The 21,278-nt window shown below is 44.6% G+C and overlaps 1 protein-coding gene across 4 annotated transcripts in view; it reads right to left on the bottom strand.

Moving 5' to 3' along the window:
* Window positions 1–21,278, bottom strand: part of DIAPH2 (diaphanous related formin 2) — a 768,551-nt gene that overhangs the window by 676,403 nt on the left and 70,870 nt on the right. For 3 of the 4 annotated variants that reach the window (XM_090061443.1, XM_090061444.1, XM_090061440.1), the window contains one exon: window positions 17,246–17,266. The exons of the other annotated variant lie outside the window; for it this stretch is intronic. In XM_090061443.1, coding sequence (XP_089917569.1) covers window positions 17,246–17,266 — 21 coding nt within the window. The remainder of the gene's footprint in view (window positions 1–17,245; window positions 17,267–21,278) is intronic. 4 annotated transcript variants of the gene reach the window in all.

Raw genomic sequence — 21,278 nt, 5'->3', positions numbered from 1 at the left:
ACAGCATCACACACAAATCAGGAGCAGCAGGGCAGATGAAGGACTAGGTAAGTTGGGGAACAGGTGGGGAACAGAGGAAAAGTACAGGTCAGGGAATGCGGTAGCTGTATGCATGGGAGATCAGGTGGGAGGGGCAGGCAGAAAGGAAATGAGATAGAGATATAGTTAAGGCATGCAGTATAGGCACAGGCAAGTGGGGACTAATCAAGAAGGGGCAGATAACAGGGGCTCAGGCGCGGGGGCTAGTAGCAAAAAGTTTTTCATTTTTCCTGTTACTTCAATTCAGAAATATCAACTTAATGTTTCCAGATCAGTTTCTGAAAGAAAGGTTTTATAATACTCTCCAAGTAAGGTCTTCAGATCCAACATACTCCCTATGGTCATGGAGTCACCTGAAGATGAAATTACACCTTTGGGGGTTCACTTTGTGGCATGCCTGGATGTTCTCCTAAACTAGGCTTACTCTTGTGGTATTTTGGTCTCTAATTGTAGCTATTGCAAAGCTGTGTTCAGCTGTATTGCTCCCATCATCGTATATATTATATCAAATAATGCTCATGTAATTTGGTAGGTCTTTACAATAATTCAGCCAAGATGGTGTTAATAAGGCAATGATTAATTTGAACGTTTAATCTTATTCACACCTAGAAGAGTCAATCGCTGAGCTCCTATGAGGCACAGAGAAGCCTTGTCTGCCCAGACAATAATATATTTACATTTTAAAACATGCCTGATATCTAACTGGTCAAACTATCATATAAGGCAGCATACCAAATTAACAAAGCTATAGGCTGGTAAATACGCAAGGGGCAGAGGGAAGAAGGGGTATCAAGATGTTAACTGTCATAGTCTGAGTTCCCCTTGAAGTGAAGGGGTGCCATATGTTAAGCCAGACTGGCAAGGTTACTTAAACATGCCTGGAAAACAGCCTTCCCAGGTACAAGGGAGGGCCGGGTCCCCCAGACAAGTGGTCTGGGGAAACCAATGTGACAAGAAGATGCAGGAAATCTTGATGGCAAGGGCAGAGGCAGGAGTTCCATTTAGACCTCTGAAACATGGTAGAGACCATATCTTTGGACTTAAGATACAGGGAAAGAACAAGTCAACATTCTGGTATTTCTTTTGTTTATTTACTTAGTTATTTACTTATTTTTCAGGCTGTATCTCAGCATATGGTTATAGGTTTCTTTTGCTTGATTTTTGGGGGTTTTTTGGTTATAAGCCCTTTGGTTGGTTAGTTTCCTTACTGGTTGCCTGTAGAAGTGACTTCTGGGCAGGTGATATTCCAGGCTGATTCTCTCTACAGAGGCAGAATTATTTCTTCCATAACCCAAAAAACAAGGCTACCCAGGACCAGCAGAAATCCCTCACTGGAGCTGCAGAGTCCAGTATAATAGCAGAATAACTGAGGTACTGGGATAGGCATTAGGGAAACTCTCAGGTCAACTTCAGTCTGCTCTTTGGAGTGAGTGGCAGCACAGTGGGGTAAAATTTGGGGCTTTCAGGGTCCCTCATGGGCAGGTTCGTGATGCCTATTCCTTCCTAAGCATCAAAAAAGTCAAGTGACATTTCATCCCCTCTATTTGTGATTATGCTTAACCAGTAAAATAACTGGAAAAGGTAAAGTAAACTTAGTTTTCAAGAAAAATTACTACTAGTCTTAATGTATTACTAGTCTTTGAGAGTAAAAGAATGTGGCTTAAAATTCACAAATAAGCCACTGACCAAAGTTTGTTCTTGAGGTAGATTTAAAACATTCTGTTCCAACATTGGAAAATGTAAAACTTACTAAAACAAATGTTATTATTTGTAATCCGGTAGTAGAGTAGAAATCCCAGTGAGAAAATCTTTGAAATTCTTTAAACATTACGTAATACTTTATCAGGGGTAACTGAGTGTTTCAGTACCCTGGCAGCAGCCAAGCAAGAGGCCATGCTGCTGACAGTGTGTGGACAACATGGTTGGCAGAACAGCTGCTACGATTTTTGAGCCTCTTCCCTAGCCTGCACCCTAGGACAGAGCCTATATTTTTCACTTTATAGTACTCTTTTATCATAAGGATTGGATGACATTTAAAATTACTGAAAGAAGTAGTGTTCAAGGGCTGCACCTACACATATGCTTAACTGGACAGTAAACTAATTCGCTGCAGTGTAAAGTGTCATAGTCTACACCTGCGATGATATTAGACCATAGCAAACAAAAACATTTTGTTTCTGTAAGACAGTACTGTAGGGAACAGTATTATTTTACAGTGGTGAAAATTAATACACCTAAACACGCACATAAATGCTGACCAGGGCATACCATTGCACCTGGTCAGCCCAGGCAGCAGGATGTCAGGCCCTACCTGCTGGCCTACATAGCTCTGATCTTTGGGCACTCTCATTCCCTACCTAGCCAGCCCCTCTCCCACCCAATGCCTTCCCCTGGACCCTGGATCCAGCCTGGGGCTGCTCCACCCCGGCTCAAGCTCCTGGTGTCTCAGTCACAGCTGCCCAGGAGCAGTCGACTTTGGCACAAAACTGCTCCATAGTAATTGCGCGTGCAGATGCACCCGAGAACACTTAATTCCTAGACTACAAATTCCTAAATTTGCATGCCCATTGTGTAATGAAAATCTTTTGACAGAAGACTGAGTTGATCAACCAACTACTCATTCTGTCCTGAAAGGCCAAGATGAACACCAGGATACCTTTTAGTAAGGGGGCTCATTTAACTTGTGAAATATCACTGTAATTCAGTTCAACTGGAAGACTGTGAGAAATATATTTTGGACTGTACTGAGATGAAAACACCAACAACTTTGTGTAGAGATGTCTCTTTCTCCCCTCCCTCATCCCTCATACATGCACTCATTTCAGAGTAAAACGGTGCAAGCAGTATTCAGCCAGATCAGTCAGCATTACATTTCATTACCAAGATATCAACCTCTGTAAGACCCACACATTTTAATATAAAAGTTGTTTAATCAAGACAACAAAAATTACATTCTTGTAACCCTTTGCAATTAAGTTAATCAGCAAGTAGAAAGCTACAGTAGAAGTCTCAACAACTGCACTAATTGGGATAGACCCCTCTGCAGTTATGAAAACACTAGACAATTGCCATCGAGAATGACCGGAGGGGGGCGGGGGGTGGGAAAGAGTCCTACCACCATGCTATCACTGTTCTGCCTCTTGCAGAGAGCAGGGTGGGGAATCCAAGGCCAGCACTGCTGGCCTCAGCTCCCCCACCCTCTGTTCTCTCCTCTGTGCAGCTTCAGAATCACAGCAGTAGTCCACCACACATGGAACACTCTGATTGGCTATTTCTGTCAGCCAATCAGAGTATGGATAATGCGTGACAGACAGACAGATTTAGGTTTTTATAATATTAGAATGCAGTTGATGGTTAACTATATAAATTTAACTATGAATTCGGCAACATCCCGTGAAAGTACAAAGACAGAAAAAAAATTGCAACTAAAGTGCCTATTTAATTCAGGACTAAATTTACCACAGTGTAGCTCATTTATATCACTAGAAAGAAATGCAGAAGTTGCATAACTTAACAGCCCCTAGCCAAGCAGTAAGTCGCACCACTTTTTGAGTAGTTAAAAGTACCCTCTGTCCATGGCACGAAAAACACCTGGTAAGCACCAGTTAATATGACGAAATTCAGAAACCTATTCTTCCCCAAGCTCTCTCAAATAGCAAGCAATTTTCCAATTAAAAGGAAAGAAGAAATCTTTATACAACTTTGAGACGGAAAGAACTATATTGCAAAAACAGAATCTCGCTGAATGGATATGCAGTTGATTGGACTTGCGGTGATTTAGCTTTCCATCATTATTATAGGTCATATTTGAGGGAGAGCAAGCAAGCACATGCTTCATTATTGAAGATGCTCTTGCTGACTGCTTTCTCCTCACTTCTCCATTTTCAAACATACTGAAACATGGTAAATAATGCAGTACATTTAATTTAACAGGAGCTCGTTTTGCTGGAAACTGATGCTATTAGCAAATGAAAATCAACTCCAATTAGTTTACAGTAGGCCTGTGCGAAGCGGCTAGTATTTGTTTTGGATCCAGATTTGGCCAATTCAGGGGACAGTGATTTGACTCAGTGATTCAAATCGCTGTCCTGAATTGATTTCAGGCAAAGATACAGCTGCTGCCGAATCAGCCAAGTCTCCAAATCACAAAGGCTCCATTCCCCCCCATCCACCCCCCGGCCATGACTGACCAACCCGCCCCAGCTTCCAGCCTTTTAAAAACAACAAAACAGAAAAACCTCAGACTCACCGGCTGCTGTAGCGGCCTCGGGGCTTCTGGGGGCTCGTGACAGCTCCCCCCCCCCAACACACACCCTGCAGCATGAAGCAGTAAGGATCACCCCCCTGCCAGGCAAAAGCCATTGAGTCGTGGCTTTAAAAAAAAAAAAAAAGGGGGTGGGAGCTGGGGGAGGCGGGTCAGACATGGGCAGAGTCAAAAGGTGCTCAGGGGTGCTGAGGGAGCAGGCAAGGGATGGGGCCTGACAGGGGTCCCCCCCATGGTTCCCTCCCCTATCCTGCCCCTTACTTAACAGTCCAGGTCCACCTCCCTGCTGCAGCAACTGTGGACTGTCCGAATCGCCAAAGCTCTCCAAATCTTTTCAGAGAGCTTCGAATTGATTTGGACCTTTTAATTGGTCCCCTGATTCGATTCAGAGATTTGGCTGCTGAATCAGGCCAAATCAAATCAGAACCCAAAGCTTCGCAGAGCCTTAGTTTAGTGGCTCTTCTGTCTAACCCTGCATTAGTGGTCCTGAATTCTAAACAGAAGCCTCTCTCAAGGTCAAAAGTGGTGTTCAGCTGAACTATAGAAATGCACCTGAGGAATTTCCTGTTTTCTAGTCAAGACAGATACATTTATCAAATGGATTCAAAATCCCATTATCTAACACCATACCTGATTATGTACAATCAGCATGCAGCAATTAATCCAAATTCAATTCTCTTTTGAGTTATATTAGAAAAAGTTATGAATATAATGAAAAAACTCAGGGAAAAACAGTCATTACACTTTACTAACTTAGGAATAACTTAAGTTCCATTTTTTGTCACTCAAAGATTATGTACCCAAAAATAGCAGCAGACTTGACAGAGGATAGTTCTTTGGGGTGGTGGGGAGAGGGGTTGTTGCTGTTTTCATAGTTTGTAGGGTCAGGAGGGACCGCAACAGATCACAAAGTCCGACCAACTGCCCTGCAGCTGAAGTCAACTGCAATGGAATTAGCTTTGGATAGATGTACTAGCTGAAAAGTAGCCAAATTCTATTGTTCACATAGTCAACTCACCTATGTACTTCACTGTACTTTCATTAGTAGGTGTTTTGGATGGGAAATCCAGAAAAAAGATGACAAAGCTGAGATGGAAATACAAAGCACCCGAGAGAGGAACTAACAATCGAGGGATGGGGGAGAGGAGGGGAACACGACTAGGTTACAAGCGATACAATGTTAGCCAACTAAGCCCGGGGGTGGGGGGATGTGGGAAGGGGAAGGGGGGGTCACGATGCTGAGAGAGAAAGGAGATAGATACACACAACCCCGTTACAGTGGTCCGCAGTGTTGGAGGAAGTGGCTCGGAGAAAGCGTCTCAGTCCATAAAGTCCAATCGCGGACTTTATGGACTTATAGTTAGTTGTGTGGTTATAGCACCCATGCTATAACCACACAACTATCAGCAAAGTTAGAAAAGATCAAGAATACCAACCACCAGTGTTCTCTCTAAGGAGTAGCAGTCCATGAGTATGCCGCCTCGGTCTGGCATGGGACACTTATCGAAGGGGAGTGGAGACCAGGGGCTAGGGCCTAGGACCTGGAGACCGCTGGCCAGAGGATGGGAGCCAGAGGCTGGGGGCCAGAGGCTGGAGCCAGGGACTGGAGGCTGGGGCTGGGCCTGGGCACAGGGGCCAGAGCCGGGGGATGGCATGGACTCTGCCAGCTCTGGGTAAGTGCTCCGCTCCCCCACATCAGGGCCAGGGAATGGAACACTTCCCCAGAGCCACCAGGTAGGATTATCCCAAATCTCTCTCTTTCTCTAGCACTGGACTGTTCAATGTGCAGCCTCCATGTGGCCTGCCAGGGGTTCATCTGTGGCCCCCAGGTTTTACACTCAGTCATCACTCCCTCCCCTACTTGCTCTAGCTGCACCCAAGGTACCTGGGTAGCACACTGTACAAGCAGGCCCATAGCCCTCACTGGAACAGGAAGTACTGGAAGTCCTAATGCAACTATGGAACTATGATGCAACTAATATAAAGGAGACTCGGTGCGATAATTAATAGAACTGTCGTACTGTCACAGACTGGTATAACTTGATCAGGAAGGACAGGCAGAGTGGGGGGGGAAGATATGATGCTGCTCTACATACAGAAGACAGACATACTTTTGGTTCTAAGCTGTGGTATGAAGTAGGAGGTGGTACTGCCAAAAGTCACTGGGTCAAAGTAATGGGAAAACAGGAAGCATGATGTCATGGTGGGCATCTGATATAAGCTACCAAATGAGAAGGAAATGTAAGAGCCCTTTTTCAAGCAACCAATTGAAGTTTACAAATCTTTCCAAGAGAGACCCGATTCTGATGACAGATTTCAAGTACCATGACATGTGCTGTGATTAAATACTGGAAAAGGCTACTTTGAGGCACTGTGGAATGTCCATATTTAAGTTTAAAAACAGATTAGATTAGTGGCTGTCAACCCTTTTAGACTCAACACACCCAGACTTTAGGCATGCCTCCATAACTTCTTTGAAGTAGCTGCCCATTTTAAAAACTCATTTATTACATGATTTACCTCCTTGCAAAGGGGACAAGCAGTAGGGATAGGGAATGGCTCGGTAGGGAGAACCCAAGCCTGTCTTTATCTGCTTATCTCTTCCTACCAAACCCTTCCAAAGATCTCACAGCACACCAGAGGATGTGACTGAGAATCACTGGGTTAAATAAACACTTGGCTGAGATGTTTTAGACAAGGATGATCCTGCCTTGAGTAAGAAATGAGACTACTGAGGACCTCACCAGTTCTACTCTTCTGTGAGACTATGAATGAAATAGGCACTTCAGCATGCATTTGTTTTTTTCCTAGTATATGCAAATATTAAGTAGTATTGACAGTGAGTGGCCAGAGAAGACCCATCATAGTTCATTAAATCCACTAATCTAATTCTGATAATGTAATGGATATACAAAGATTGACAAACTAGAAGAATCTTTCCAATTCAAATTTCAGGCAGGAAACTAAGTATATAGGATGCAATATTTAAGGGCCAGACCCTGGAGTACATAAATGTTACACAACAGGGATATACGATACAAGAAGTTAAACTTTGGCAACAACATCTACTCTTAAACAGATTAAAACATTCTGAGACTATGCTTCTGAGCACACAAATGTAAATCATTCAATACTACAAAAAACTACACAGCAATTTACAGATTTAGTTTTTCAAGCTAAAAGTAAAGGAAAAGTAAAACACTGCACACTTAAAACAATCAATAATACTTCAAAAGCTGCCATCTTGCGGGGTCTGCTCCCTACTAGGGTCTCTGGCGCGCCAGCTGCAGGAGCTCCAGGCCACAGTCCAGAGACTGCGTGCCATCAGGGACTGCAAGCAGGAGATAGACTCCTACTGCCAGGCCCTTCTCCCCTGGGAGCCGCAGGGGAGAGCGCCGTCTCCCTCCGCGACTAAGGAGGACTCTGGGACCTCCCGCTCTGCCCAGTCAGGGGCATGGACCAAGGTGGTCAAGGGCCCCAAGGCCCGCCACACCAAGGCCACTGCCCCGCCGGAGCTTAGCAACAGGTTCGCACCTCTTGCAGCCCCAGCAGAGCCCACGTAGTTGCCAGCTCCCGCAGGCAACCCAGGCTCGACCGCAGCTACTGGCCCCGCTCTCCCCAAGACAAAGCGTAAGGTGTTTGTTGTGGGAGACTCCATCCTGCGGGGCACTGAGGGGGCAATCTGCCGCCCCGACCCCTTAGCCCGGGAAGTCTGCTGCTTCCCGGGGGCCCGCATCCGAGACATTGCGGAGAGGATCCCGCAGCTCCTCCGGCCCACAGACCACTACCCCTTGCTCCTTATTCATGTGGGCACCAATGACACGGCTCGGAGCACCCCCAGCCAGGTCATGAGGCGCTACAGGGAGTTGGGAGCAGGACTTAGGGGTCTGGGAGCTCAGGTGGTGTTTTCCTCGATCCTCCCAGTCTCGGGCTATGGGCTGAGGAGGGAGAGGAGGATCCACGCGGTGAACCAAAGACTGCGGAGCTGGTGTCATTGGGAAGGCTTTGGCTTCCATGACCACAGCCCGCTCTTTGGAGAGAGAGGCAGCGAGCTGCTGGGAAGAGATGGCCTCCACCTCTCTCCCCTGGGGAGGAGGCTCTTCTCAGCCAGGCTGGCTGACCTGCTCCACCGGGCTTTAAACTAAGCCCGCTGGGAGATGGGGGGACTACTGCCCCTGCTGGCCCGCTGAACAGCCCTTGCAAAGCCAGTGGACCAAGGCACTTAACGGGGCACTTAAGGGAGCCCACCCCTGCCCCAGCCCTGACACAATCTGTGGGCAAGGCAAGAGCCCCAAAGGGCACACTTGCCTGCCTGTACACTAATGCCAGGAGCCTGGGCAACAAGCAGGACGAGCTCGTCCTCCTGCTCAGTGCAAAGAAACATGATGTCACTGGGATAACGGAGACCTGGTGGGACTCCACCCACGACTGGACCACGGGGATAGAGGGCTATACCCTGTACAGGAGGGATCGTGTTGACAAAAGGGGCGGGGGTGTAGCTCTCTATGTGAAGGAAAGCTACATGTCCCTGCAAGCTGATGTTGGTGACCGGCATGGTCAGCTAGAGACCATCTGGGTAAAAATTCGTGGGGAATTCGGCACAGGGGACACAACAGTGGGAGTCTACTACAGACCTCCCAAAGTCCTGAGCTTGACCAGGAGTTTGCCCGGGAACTGACTGCGGCCGCTTGCTCCAGGACATTGGTTGTCATGGGTGACTTCAATTACCCGGACATCTCCTGGGAAGATCACTCAGCTAAATCTGAGCGGGCGCAAAGCTTCCTCTTGTGCGTGGATGACCTGTACCTGACTCAAGAAGTCTATGGGCCAACGAGCGGCAAAGCACTGCTTGACCTGGTACTGGCTACGGGGGACGACCTAATCGGCGACCTAGTGATTGATGGGAAGTTGGGTGACAGCGACCACGAGCTGATCACCTTCACCATCCGCCGTAAAGCTGGCAAGTCAGTCAGCAACACAGAAGTCTTGACTTCAGAAAAGCTGACTTTGACAAGCTCAAGAGGCTAGTCGGTCAGGCCCTCAGGGACCATGACCCCAGGGAGATGGGAGTTCAAGAAGAGTGGTTGCTTCTCAAGGAAGCAATACTCAGTGCACAAGCTAAATCTATTCCAACACGCAGGAAAGGCAACAAGAAGGCACAGCAGCCCCTCTGGCTCTCCAGAGACGTAGCGGACCTACTGTGGCTGAAAAGGAAAGCCTACAAAGGATGGAGGACGGGATTCACCTCCAAGGAGGATTACTCCGCACTGGTCCGGTCCTGCAGAGACCAAGCCAGGAAAGCCAAGGCTGCAACTGAACTCCAACTAGTTTCAGGCATCAAGGACAACAAAAAGTCCTTTTTCAGATATGTGAGCAGCCGGAGGAAAAGCAAGGGCAACGTTGGACCCCTGCTAAACCAGATGGGGCAACTGACAACTGACACCCAGGAAAAAGCCAACCTATTAAATAGGTACTTTGCGTCAGTCTTTCATCAGTCACACAGGATGCCCATGCCTGCTATGGGACAGGGAAATCTGGGTGAGGGGGATCCCCTACCCTCCATCAATGCTGACCTCGTGAAGAAACACCTTGAGAAGCTGGATACCTTCAAGTCAGCTGGCCCTGACAACCTGCACCCCAGGGTACTCAAGGAGCTGGCGAGCGTCATAGCCCAGCCCTTGGCACGGATCTTTGAAAACTCCTGGCGCTCTGGTGTAGTGCCCGAAGACTGGAAGAAGGCCAATGTGGTGCCGATCTTCAAGAAAGGGAGGAGAGTGGATCCGGCTAACTACAGGCCCATTAGCCTGACTTCTATCCTGGGGAAGATCTTAGAAAAGTTTATTAAGGAGGCCATCCTTGAGGGACTGGCCCAGGATAACATTCTAAGGGACAGCCAGCACGGGTTTGTTGCGGGTAGGTCTTGTTTGACAAATCTCATTTCCTTCTATGACCAGGTGACCTATCACCTGGACAAGGGAGAAGAGGTTGATGTCATATATCTTGACTTCAAAAAAGCCTTTGATCTGGTATCCCATGATCACCTCTTGACCAAACTGCCCAGTTGTGGCTTTGGCTCCACCACGATCCGCTGGCTGGGAAATTGGCTCCGTGGTCGGACCCAGAGGGTTGTGATTGATGGCAGTCACTCATCGTGGTGCCCTGTGACCAGTGGGGTCCCTCAAGGCTCTGTCCTGGGACCCATACTGTTCAACATATTCATTAACGATGTGGACATTGGAGTCAGGAGTGAACTGGCCAAGTTCGCCGATGACACCAAACTTTGGGGCAAAGCATCCACGCCAGAAGATAGGCGGGTGATCCAGGCTGACCTGGACAAGCTCAGCAAATGGGCAGACGAGAACCTCATGGTGTTTAACACCGAAAAATGCAAGGTTCTCCACCTTGGGAGGAAAAACCTGCAGCACCCTTATAGGCTCGGCAGTGCTACGTTGGTTAGCACTACAGAAGAAAAAGACTTGGGGGTCATCATTGACCACAAGATGAACATGAGCCTGCAATGTGATGCTGCGGCTAGTAAAGTGACCAAAATCCTGGCGTGCATCCATAAATGCTTCTCGAGCAAATCCCGGGACGTCATTCTCCCCTTGTACTCGGCCTTGGTGAGGCCGCAGCTGGAGTACTGCGTCCAGTTTTGGCCTCCACAATTCAAAAAGCATGTGGAGAAGCTTGAGAGAGTCCAGAGGAGAGCCACGCGCATCATCAGAGGTCAGGAAAACAGATCTTACGATGACAGGCTGAGAGACATGGGACTCTTTAGCCTGGAAAAGTGCAGGCTCAGGGGTGATCTGATGGCCACCTATAAGTTTATCAGGGGTGACCACCAGGATCTGGGGGAACGTCTGTTCACCAGAGCACCCCGAGGGATGACGAGGTCAAACGGTCACAAACTCCTGCAAGACCGTTTCAGGCTGGACATAAGGAAGAATTTCTTTACTGTCCGAGCCCCCAAGGTCTGGAACAGTCTGCCAGCGGAGGTGGTTCAAGCACCTACATTGAACACCTTCAAGAGTAAATTGGATGCTTATCTTGCTGGGATCCTATGACCCCAGCTGACTTCCTGACCTTTGGGCAGGGGGCTGGACTCAATGATCTCCCGAGGTCCCTTCCAGCCCTAATGTCTATGAAATCTATGAAAAGGGGTTGGGTGTTTGAGGGTCCCCACACCCTGCCCTCACACACCCCATACCCTGTAACCACAGCCCCCCCCACATACACAACCCCAACATACCCTAAACCTCCACACACACATACCCACCCCATACCATACACATATCCATCCCCCAACCACACCACACATTTCCCCCACACAATATACAAAAATAAGGCTTTATTTTTGAGCTATTATGCAATCATCTCTACATACACTACACGCAAATGCAAGTCATGACAAAGTTTTTGTAAAAACAAAGTTACAGTAACATTTTTAACTTCTAATATGATTTGGTTTTTTTCTGGTTCCAAAAATGGCAACCCCCTCCCTCCGAAAAGGAATACTTCTAGGGGCAAAGGGAGGGACTTCCGGTGGCAAATATTAGCGGTTAGAGGTGGGACTTCTGTTCCCAAGATGGAGACCAGGGTGCAGATACCTATTAAGGGGCAGAGCTACCCTTGTGGCCCTCAACAGCTCACCAAAACTCATTAAGCAGCCATCCATCCCAAATAATTGCCCACCTCTTTTATGGTATGACCCAGTAAAAGGTAGTTCTTATAAATCTACACTGAGATTAGTGCAATGATTTAATTTCTGTAGCGATCAACCTGACCCGACTTTCTGGATGATAGGTCCAGTGTCTATGCAGTAAATTATTTTAGTTAATACAATATCTAGAAGAAAAAGGAATTCTTGTGTTGTGTGTTTTTTATTTCTATGGTCTTAAGCATTTATCAACTTAATAAGATTATAAAACTATGTTCCCAAACTAACATGCATTTATTAGGTATGCAGTATTGATAAGAACACTAATACAGCAATTTCATATTGAAAGGATTATATGAAACCTCCAAGTATACCAAATTCTTTTTACTCACCTAATATTAATTCTACAAAATCTGCTCCAGAACAAGAGCCAATTAATTAATACTAGAATAATTCAAACATAAAATGTAATAGAACAGACATTAATTGTTTAAACACTGTATTTTATTTTTTCATTTAGAGCATACAATTGAAAGGCTATTATACATTCTGCATTAGCAATACAGTGCTATCAAGCTCAAGGAAATAAACTAAAATGTATTTAACTGATAGATGCTGCTGTGTGTTTAGGAAATGTGAGAGTCTGAAATAAATTTACCAAAACAGGTTATTTTTAAATTATTGCAGGCTTTAGTATTAATAAAAATGTTATTCACAGTTGAACATCAAACCTGGCTTGGAAAAGCACAAATACTGTATTAACTCGGAATACAGAAAAGCACAAATACTGAGCCCCTCCCCCAATCAATATGGGGGGGAAAAAACAAGCTTCTCATCTTGGATTCAAGAACAGTGGGGGCAGGGAGAACCTGCTGTATCTGTGACTGCAGCTGTTGTCCTGACCCAGGCTCAGAGGTTGAACTACAGCCACTGACCTGTCCTCCCACCTACCCCCTGCCTTCTCCATCAACCTTTTTTCGCCTAATTGCCTGCCTTCCTCCACCCCACCCCTCTCAACCCACCACTACCAGTCACCCAGAGAGTTGCAGCTCTGGATCCAACTCCAGCTCCAGCACTGCTCAGGCCCAGGGCACTGAACACATGCTGGCACCAGCCCCAATCTGTGCAGAAAGCAGCAGCAGCAGCTATAACACTGGTCTTAGGACTGGAGATGCCACTGCTGTCTCGCTGGACAGGGAACCACAGCCTGCATGTGCTCTGTGCCCCAGGCTGAAGCGGAGCCAAAGACATGACTCCAGGTAAACAGCAACATGGGCAACTGACAACTGACGCCCAGGAAAAAGCCAACCTATTAAATAGGTACTTTGCGTCAGTCTTTCACCACTCACACAGGATGCCCATGCCTGCTATGGGACAGGGAAATCTGGGTGAGGGGGATCCCCTACCCTCCATCAATGCTGACCTCGTGAAGGAACACCTTGAGAAGCTGGATACCTTCAAGTCAGCTGGCCCTGACAACCTGCACCCCAGGGTACTCAAGGAGCTGGCGAGCGTCATAGCCCAGCCCCTGGCACGGATCTTTGAAAACTCCTGGCGCTCTGGTGCAGTGCCCGAAGACTGGAAGAAGGCCAATGTGGTGCCGATCTTCAAGAAAGGGAGGAGAGTGGATCCGGCTAACTACAGGCCCATTAGCCTGACTTCTATCCTGGGGAAGATCTTAGAAAAGTTTATTAAGGAGGCCATCCTTCAGGGACTGGCCCAGGATAACATTCTAAGGGACAGCCAGCACAGGTTTGTTGCAGGTAGGTCTTGTTTGACAAATCTCATTTCCTTCTATGACCAGGTGACCTATCACCTGGACAAGGGAGAAGAGATTGATGTCATATATCTTGACTTCAAAAAAGCTTTTCATCTGGTATCCCATGATCACCTCTTGGCCAAACTGCCCAGTTGTGGCTTTGGCTCCACCACGATCCGCTGGCTGGGAAATTGGCTCCGTGGTCGGACCCAGAGGGTTGTGATTGATGGCAGTCACTCAACGTGGTGCCCTGTGACCAGTGGGGTCCCTCAAGGCTCTGTCCTGGGACCCATACTGTTCAACATATTCATTAACGATGTGGACATTGGAGTCAGGAGTGAACTGGCCAAGTTCGCCGATGACACCAAACTTTGGGGCAAAGCATCCACGCCAGAAGATAGGCGGGTGATCCAGGCTGACCTGGACAAGCTCAGCAAATGGGCAGACGAGAACCTCATGGTGTTTAACACCGAAAAATGCAAGGTTCTCCACCTTGGGAGGAAAAACCTGCAGCACCCTTATAGGCTCGGCAGTGCTACGTTGGTTAGCACTACAGAAGAAAAAGACTTGGGGGTCATCATTGACCACAAGATGAACATGAGCCTCCAATGCGATGCTGCGGCTAGTAAAGTGACCAAAATCCTGGCGTGCATCCATAAATGCTTCTCGAGCAAATCCCGGGACGTCATTCTCCCCTTGTACTCGGCCTTGGTGAGGCCGCAGCTGGAGTACTGCGTCCAGTTTTGGCCTCCACAATTCAAAAAGCATGTGGAGAAGCTTGAGAGAGTCCAGAGGAGAGCCACGCGCATCATCAGAGGTCAGGAAAACAGATCTTACGATGACAGGCTGAGAGACATGGGACTCTTTAGCCTGGAAAAGTGCAGGCTCAGGGGTGATCTGATGGCCACCTATAAGTTTATCAGGGATGACCACCAGGATCTGGGGGAACGTCTGTTCACCAGAGCACCCCGAGGGATGACTAGGTTGAACGGTCACAAACTCCTGCAAGACCATTTCAGGCTGGACATAAGGAAGAATTTCTTTACTGTCCGAGCCCCCAAGGTCTGGAACAGTCTGTCAGCGGAGGTGGTTCAAGCGCCTACATTGAACACCTTCAAGAGTAAATTGGATGCTTATCTTGCTGGGATCCTATGACCCCAGCTGACTTCCTGCCCTTTGGGCAGGGGGCTGGACTCGATGATCTCCCGAGGTCCCTTCCAGCCCTAATGTCTATGAAATCTATGTGCACAAGCACTGCAGGAAGGGGTAACAAGTGGGGGAAGGGAGAAGGGGGAAAAAGGGGGCAAGGTGGAGAAGTTGAGCTGCTTGACTCCCTCCACCATTTGCCCTCTCAACAACCTGGCCTCTGCCACTGCTTGCCCTGTCACAGTAGTGGGTGGGAGGGACAAATTTTAGACAACCCTCCAATAATCACTGTATTTATCTGAATCCAAGAAGGGGCATCACCCCCCCCCCCCCTCCAGTCAACGAAAGGGGGGAAAAAACAGCTTCATCTTGGATTCAAGTAAATCGGCACGCCAGCTCTGCCCCAGGGGAGCCAAAGCTACCAGGACTGCCGCTGCTACTTGGGAATCATGAAGTCAGCAGCCATGTGATAAGTGTGGGTCAAGGGCCAGAGGTAGAGTGTAGGATTGGGTGGTAGTGGGTTGGAGGGGCAGCAACAGTTCAGGGATCTGGTGGAAGACCATGGGATAGGACAGCAGTGCGTGCCACTGCCCCATCACCTGATTTATACTGTTCCTCCTTTCCGTGATCCATGTTGCGGTCAGGACAGCAGTGTGGGTCAGGGAATGTGGCAGCAGCCCACATTGCTTCCCTATCCCCTAACCCCAACTGCTGCCTGATCACCGAACATGTGCTGCTACTGTCACATCCCTTAACCCAGCTTCTGCACATCAGCAGTATGGGTCAAGATATCGAGCAGCAGCACATGTCAGGGGATGGGAAAGCAGAGGGTCCTACTACCACATCCCCACACAGTGATTCCTCATCTCCTGACCTGTACTGCTGCCCAATCCCAATATGAGTTTTTACAAAAAGGATTGCTGAATTTCCATAGACTTGGAGGAAGGTTTCAAAGTTCCATGTTACAAGGTGAAGTGACATATTCAGGTTACATAGTGGTGTTCAAATCCATTCCTCCCAAAAAACACAAAAAACCTTTTCATTTCTATCGAAACATGGCAGGCGAGAATCGAGATCACCACTAAAAATAAACTGGTACTTAAAATCTTCATCTTGTTATTGTCTGTGATCTAATCCTAAAGGAGGCGGAAAAAGATATACCTTTACCCGACTACTATTAGGTGTACTCTTTCACAGCTGGGAAATTTGTTCAAGATCTGTTCTCACATCAAGTCAAAAATTGATTTATTTCAAATATGCTTCCAACCCATAGATTGCTCAAGTGTTTTTGTTTTAAAAAATATATACCTTTAAACCATTTAGAGGTAAAAAATTTTTTGCTAAGGCTACATAGAAGTGACAAACGAGAATGCTGTAGGTAAAGGGTGTCAAACTTAAGGCCCACAGGAGTGGATCATCTGTGGGTCACTGCAGCTTAATATTAGTCTCTACTATACATTCAGCAATTCTTTACCTCGTTTATTATGCCATTTAAAAATTCCGTCTCAAAAAGGGTACATTTTCTTCCAACCAAAAGCTGCAAGGCAAACTTCAACAATTTTGATTCCACATTGTGTATTAAGCAAATATGCATGTCAAGTACCCTCTATAATCTCACCCACCCCTATAACAGAACAGGGCAGTCACATCTTTAGAAAAGCACTTATCTAAAAAAACATACTGTAATTACTATTTAACAAGCTCAACCCTTCTCCCAGGTTTTCCTGCCCTGAGTTTAATACTGAAATTTCAGATCACAGATTAGGTCCAAGGCAAAAGAGCCACATAGAATGACTTCATATTATCGCCTATCAACACTAGTTCAAAACAAGGAAACACTCTTAGTGACACTCTCTCCTAAAACCACATTCTTAGAAATCTTCACATAATGCTTATGATTAATTAGTTCCAAAGGCTGACTGTCATACTCTAAAGGGATATCCCCATAATAGATATTACTTTTTTTTACTGCAAAACAGTATATGAATTGGAGACTTAATTCAGTCAAATCCTGAGATGGCTAAATCCTCCTTTGTCTATGGTATTCCACAGTGGCATGGGTTTTTGTTGAGAATCATGTTCTGTACAAAAAAACCCTTATCTGGTCCATTTTAAATAAGGTCCGTATTTCAAGTTCGACAAAGAACAATTCCCAAGTAACTGAATGGGCCTTAATTTAGATCCTAGAAAGCTTTGTGTCAATTGTTACTGTATTTCTTACTTCTTAATATAAGAATTTACTATTATATTGCTAGCATACAGTTAAATGTCCTTGACATCCTATATAAAACAAGGTAAGGTGACCAAAATCTTTTAAGTAGGAGACTTCACATACAAGTGTGTATTTAGAGCAACCAACCACAACCACATTTGTACTCACCAGAACTTTACTTCCAGTTATCTGCATGCAGTGGTCAGCGAAGAGTGATTACGGTGTAAAAAAACAAACATAGCAAAATTAGTAAGCCATCACACTTCACACAAAAACTCTAATAATTAGTCAATCCTGGCTACATCTTTTTGAATACTTATTAAATATTTTATAAATTAACTGAAGCCATGTAATAGGTACATCATTGGGGTGGAGAAAGTTAAGGTTGTATTTAATGATCAAGTGCCCAATCATTAGTATTTTATATACCCATGCAGCAGCTGATGATCAAGGATTAGAGTATTTTGTAATTTAAGCATCAAGCACTATGCATTAACAAAATATAGTACTGTGAAAAATTTAATGGCAACAGAACACTTAATAGCTTGTTCAATTCCAGCTTTATTCAGGTAATGATGATTCCCTTTACTTAGAGATTTTTTTGTTTCATTTAGCAAAGGCCATTATATTTTTATAATTTAACATGTAGCCTGTGACTGGAAGTCTGACCTTTAGTATTTTATGAAATCTTTTCACATGGCATGCTGTTCAACTGTTCAGTATGGATGCTTTCTATTGCACCAATTATCAAGTAAAACCCACAAAACCCCCCCCCCCCCACAAAAACTAGTGTCATCCAGAATTTGGGAACTCTTTTTTTCTGTGCTGCCCCTGTAAGATGCTTTTATACTAACAAAGTTGGACTTTCACAATCCATTAATTACTGCTTAATTCAGTTACTCAAAGTGGATAGGCCTAAAAAAGCACTGTTACCTTTACTTCTCCTTTGGCTACCTCCTGCAGCCCAGTACAAATATAGGGTGCCTATAGACATGCTCTTTAATGTTCTAATTAGAACAAATTGGTGCAGACTTGATTAATCAAGTCTGCTCTGCATTCTAGTTGGAATGCTCCAGCATTGCCTCACCAACATGTGCATTAAGCCCCCACGTGTTTCAAAATGGCGGCAGGGGTGCTTTATCTAAACCCTGTCAACTGAACTCTAGCAGCTGTTTTGAAATGTGCAGGGGCTTGAACACACAATAGCGAGCCATTTTAATTAGAGGAGCTGTCTGAAAAGCACTCTTATTAAAATGCCCCCACCCCTAAGCACATGTATAGGCAGCCACAGTCGACTAAGAGAGGTTATTGATAAGGATAAGAAGAACAGAAGAACCAATTTAGTCCTTTCTAGTGCCAGAGTCAGCCTAGTTGCAGGATTTGAGAGACTATTAAAAGAAAACCTTAGCTTGTTTTAAACACCAAATTCCTACTTTACAGATTAACCTGATCTGCTGCAGATTCATGACATTACCACAAATGTGTTATGAATGCTCATCCATATATTTCTAGTTTATACACAGAATGATCTATGGCAACTGGTTTACAATATGGTTTGCATGTGTCTGAATTAAATATATGCAGATTTATTCATGAATTAGAATTAAAATGTTTTTGTTAAAAAGTTGTAACACCTAATAAAACATCCATAGGAAAAGCTGAGCAAAGTTGGAAGTGTTTGTGGGTAGGTGTTTAAAGATACTACAGCAAAAGCTCTCTTATCCAGCACCCATGGGCAATGGGGGGGGCGCCAGATAACCAAATATGCCGGTTACCCGAGAAACCCGAACAGGCGTCTTTGCCTTTTCAGGCTGCTGCCCCTCCCACTGCATCTGGTGCACCACTGCCCCTCCCTGGCGTCAGCGTATCAGGGGATGGGGAGGGGAGCCCCATGCAGGCTGCTTTGCCCTGGTGGGCACTTCCAGTTTGGCTTTTGCTGCATTGACCAGCATGCCAGTTAATGGAGCATGCTGGTTACTAAGTGCCAGATTTTACTGTAATTCTATTAATGTTTTATTTAAATCAATTCCTAAATTCATGTCACACTTCCACATACTCTATTCTGTTTGAGATACAAGTTTGTTAAAATGCAAACATAACTTGTTAGGCATGCAACCTTGACAATGCCATATTAGTAAGTTGGCAAATTATGACCCATACTTTGGCATAACCTTCAAGCATCTATGATACAGTATTACTTCTAGCAGTTACTTCAAGAAGACTATTTTCATTTGGTACTCTCATTAGAAAAATCTTCCATTTTCCAAAAAACAGAAAGGTTTAACATGTTAGGTGTTTTCTTCTTGCCAGAAATAGTAAGTTTTCAGTATTTTATCAGTTTAGGAAAAAGAAAAATTAAAGCATCCTAACCAGGAGGTCCGGAAGTAGTCCATGGAAAAAAAGTAAAACTGTATTATAATACAGGAACGTTATTTAGGCTTGCATGTTAAATTCAAGTATGTTGTTCCAGACAATGCCTTAAACTCTGGATTTCTCTTTTTCGAAGGACAATCTCTAAGGTTTCACTGACGTTTGAAAACAGGTAGGCTTCTCTAGTCTTACAGCATTTTCATTTACATGTTATACCAGTTTTAAGATAGGTTTAAGTACTTTTTTCTCAAAAAGAATAAATAAAGGTTCTGTATAGAATGTGTGTGTATGTGCATACACAGTCATTTGCATACATTGTATTGTGAAAAATTAGGTGAAGTGAACTTCATTTAGCAGTGTAATTTAAAAAGGTTAAACGTATTCTACACAAAATCCACTAGGCAGACGCAGTAACAATTTTACCACCTTACTTTAACATATGGCCATGTTAAACATGATTGTCCATGTAATGTTAGCCATGTTTTGCACTCACATGTAAAATTAATGGCAACTCTGCCTTCAAGTATCTTAAAAACTGTTTTAAACCTATGCCCTGCATTTCCAATAACATTTTATTATTAAGTGATAAGTGTAAAAATTGAAAGAGATTCATCAAACTTTTAAGTAAAACCTTATGCCTCCCCAGCTATGTCGAAAATTATGCTGGTGGCAAACTTCACTTATCACTTGAAACACATTTCTGTCCTTGGACACCAACAGCAAATTAAAAAGTGTGCTGTTACTCTATCCTGGCAGTGCTGCAGTGAACTGTTTAAATTGTTTTAACACTCAGCGCTACCTTACTTAAAAGCAGAAGGAACACCAAGTACAGTAAGGGAGTTTAGGGCAAACTTCATTTCTAATTTATACTGGAATTGCTACACTTACATAATATTTCATATGTACGTCAACTACTTACATTAACAATATCCTTTCTATTGCAGATAGACTGCTCCGATCAGCCTTATTTAAACAAAAACTTTATGGTTCTTTATGATTAATTCATGTTCTAAATGCTATTTCATTATAATATAAACATTTAAAATATATTGGAAAAAATGGGTAGCGGCAGAACAATACTGCTTCAAACAGACTTTCATTAAAATAGTAATATTTTCTCAGTGACCACTTAACTAGGCAAAGTGCAAAGTTAGAGATTTAGAATCCTACACATTAAAATAAACTCCCTCTGCATGAAAGTACCCTTAAACAGTGTTAAGAAGTGACCACCTTGATAGCAAAGAGATTTGTGAAGCCATTATAAGTGTTTTATGAAGTACAAAAAAAAACCAAAAAAAAAAGCCACACTTGACCTAACAAACTTGACTAGATAATACACTTTAGGGCTACCCTCATCATAAACAGACATATTAACTTGTGCTTCAGAATATTAACCAACACCAAAACAAGCTCTGCTACCAGACCTTGTCTAATTTCATTTTTATTACTACTCAATACTTCTATCTTCAGTTGTTATCTGCTATTTTATGTTTTCTGTTTAAATCAGGTGACAATGTCTGTCCATGTCATTTATGGTGTCCTAACTAGATGCCCTAAATATCTGTTAAGATCACCTGGGCAAAAAAAATATGCTCAGAAACATTCTCTCTCTACAGAAGCACATTTTGTGATCTTAATGGTTTATTAGCAAAATATCAAGTTTCAGATTAATGAGCAGCTAAAAGGGATACATATCAGTTCTTCTGAACCAACTCTACATCCACAGTTGAAGGCATTTTGAAGTATACTATGAAGTACAGATTTTAACCACTCTAGATAAATAAATTGGAGAACAAAGTAAGACTTCAGCTTGAAAAACAAAACAAACAAA

This window comes from Crocodylus siamensis, chromosome 8 (genome assembly GCF_052110815.1).
Source record: "Crocodylus siamensis isolate JL-2025a chromosome 8, ASM5211081v1, whole genome shotgun sequence".
Classification (NCBI taxonomy): domain Eukaryota; kingdom Metazoa; phylum Chordata; order Crocodylia; family Crocodylidae; genus Crocodylus; species Crocodylus siamensis.
Note: the sequence above shows the minus strand (reverse complement) of the source record. Positions and strands in the feature narration are given on the sequence as shown.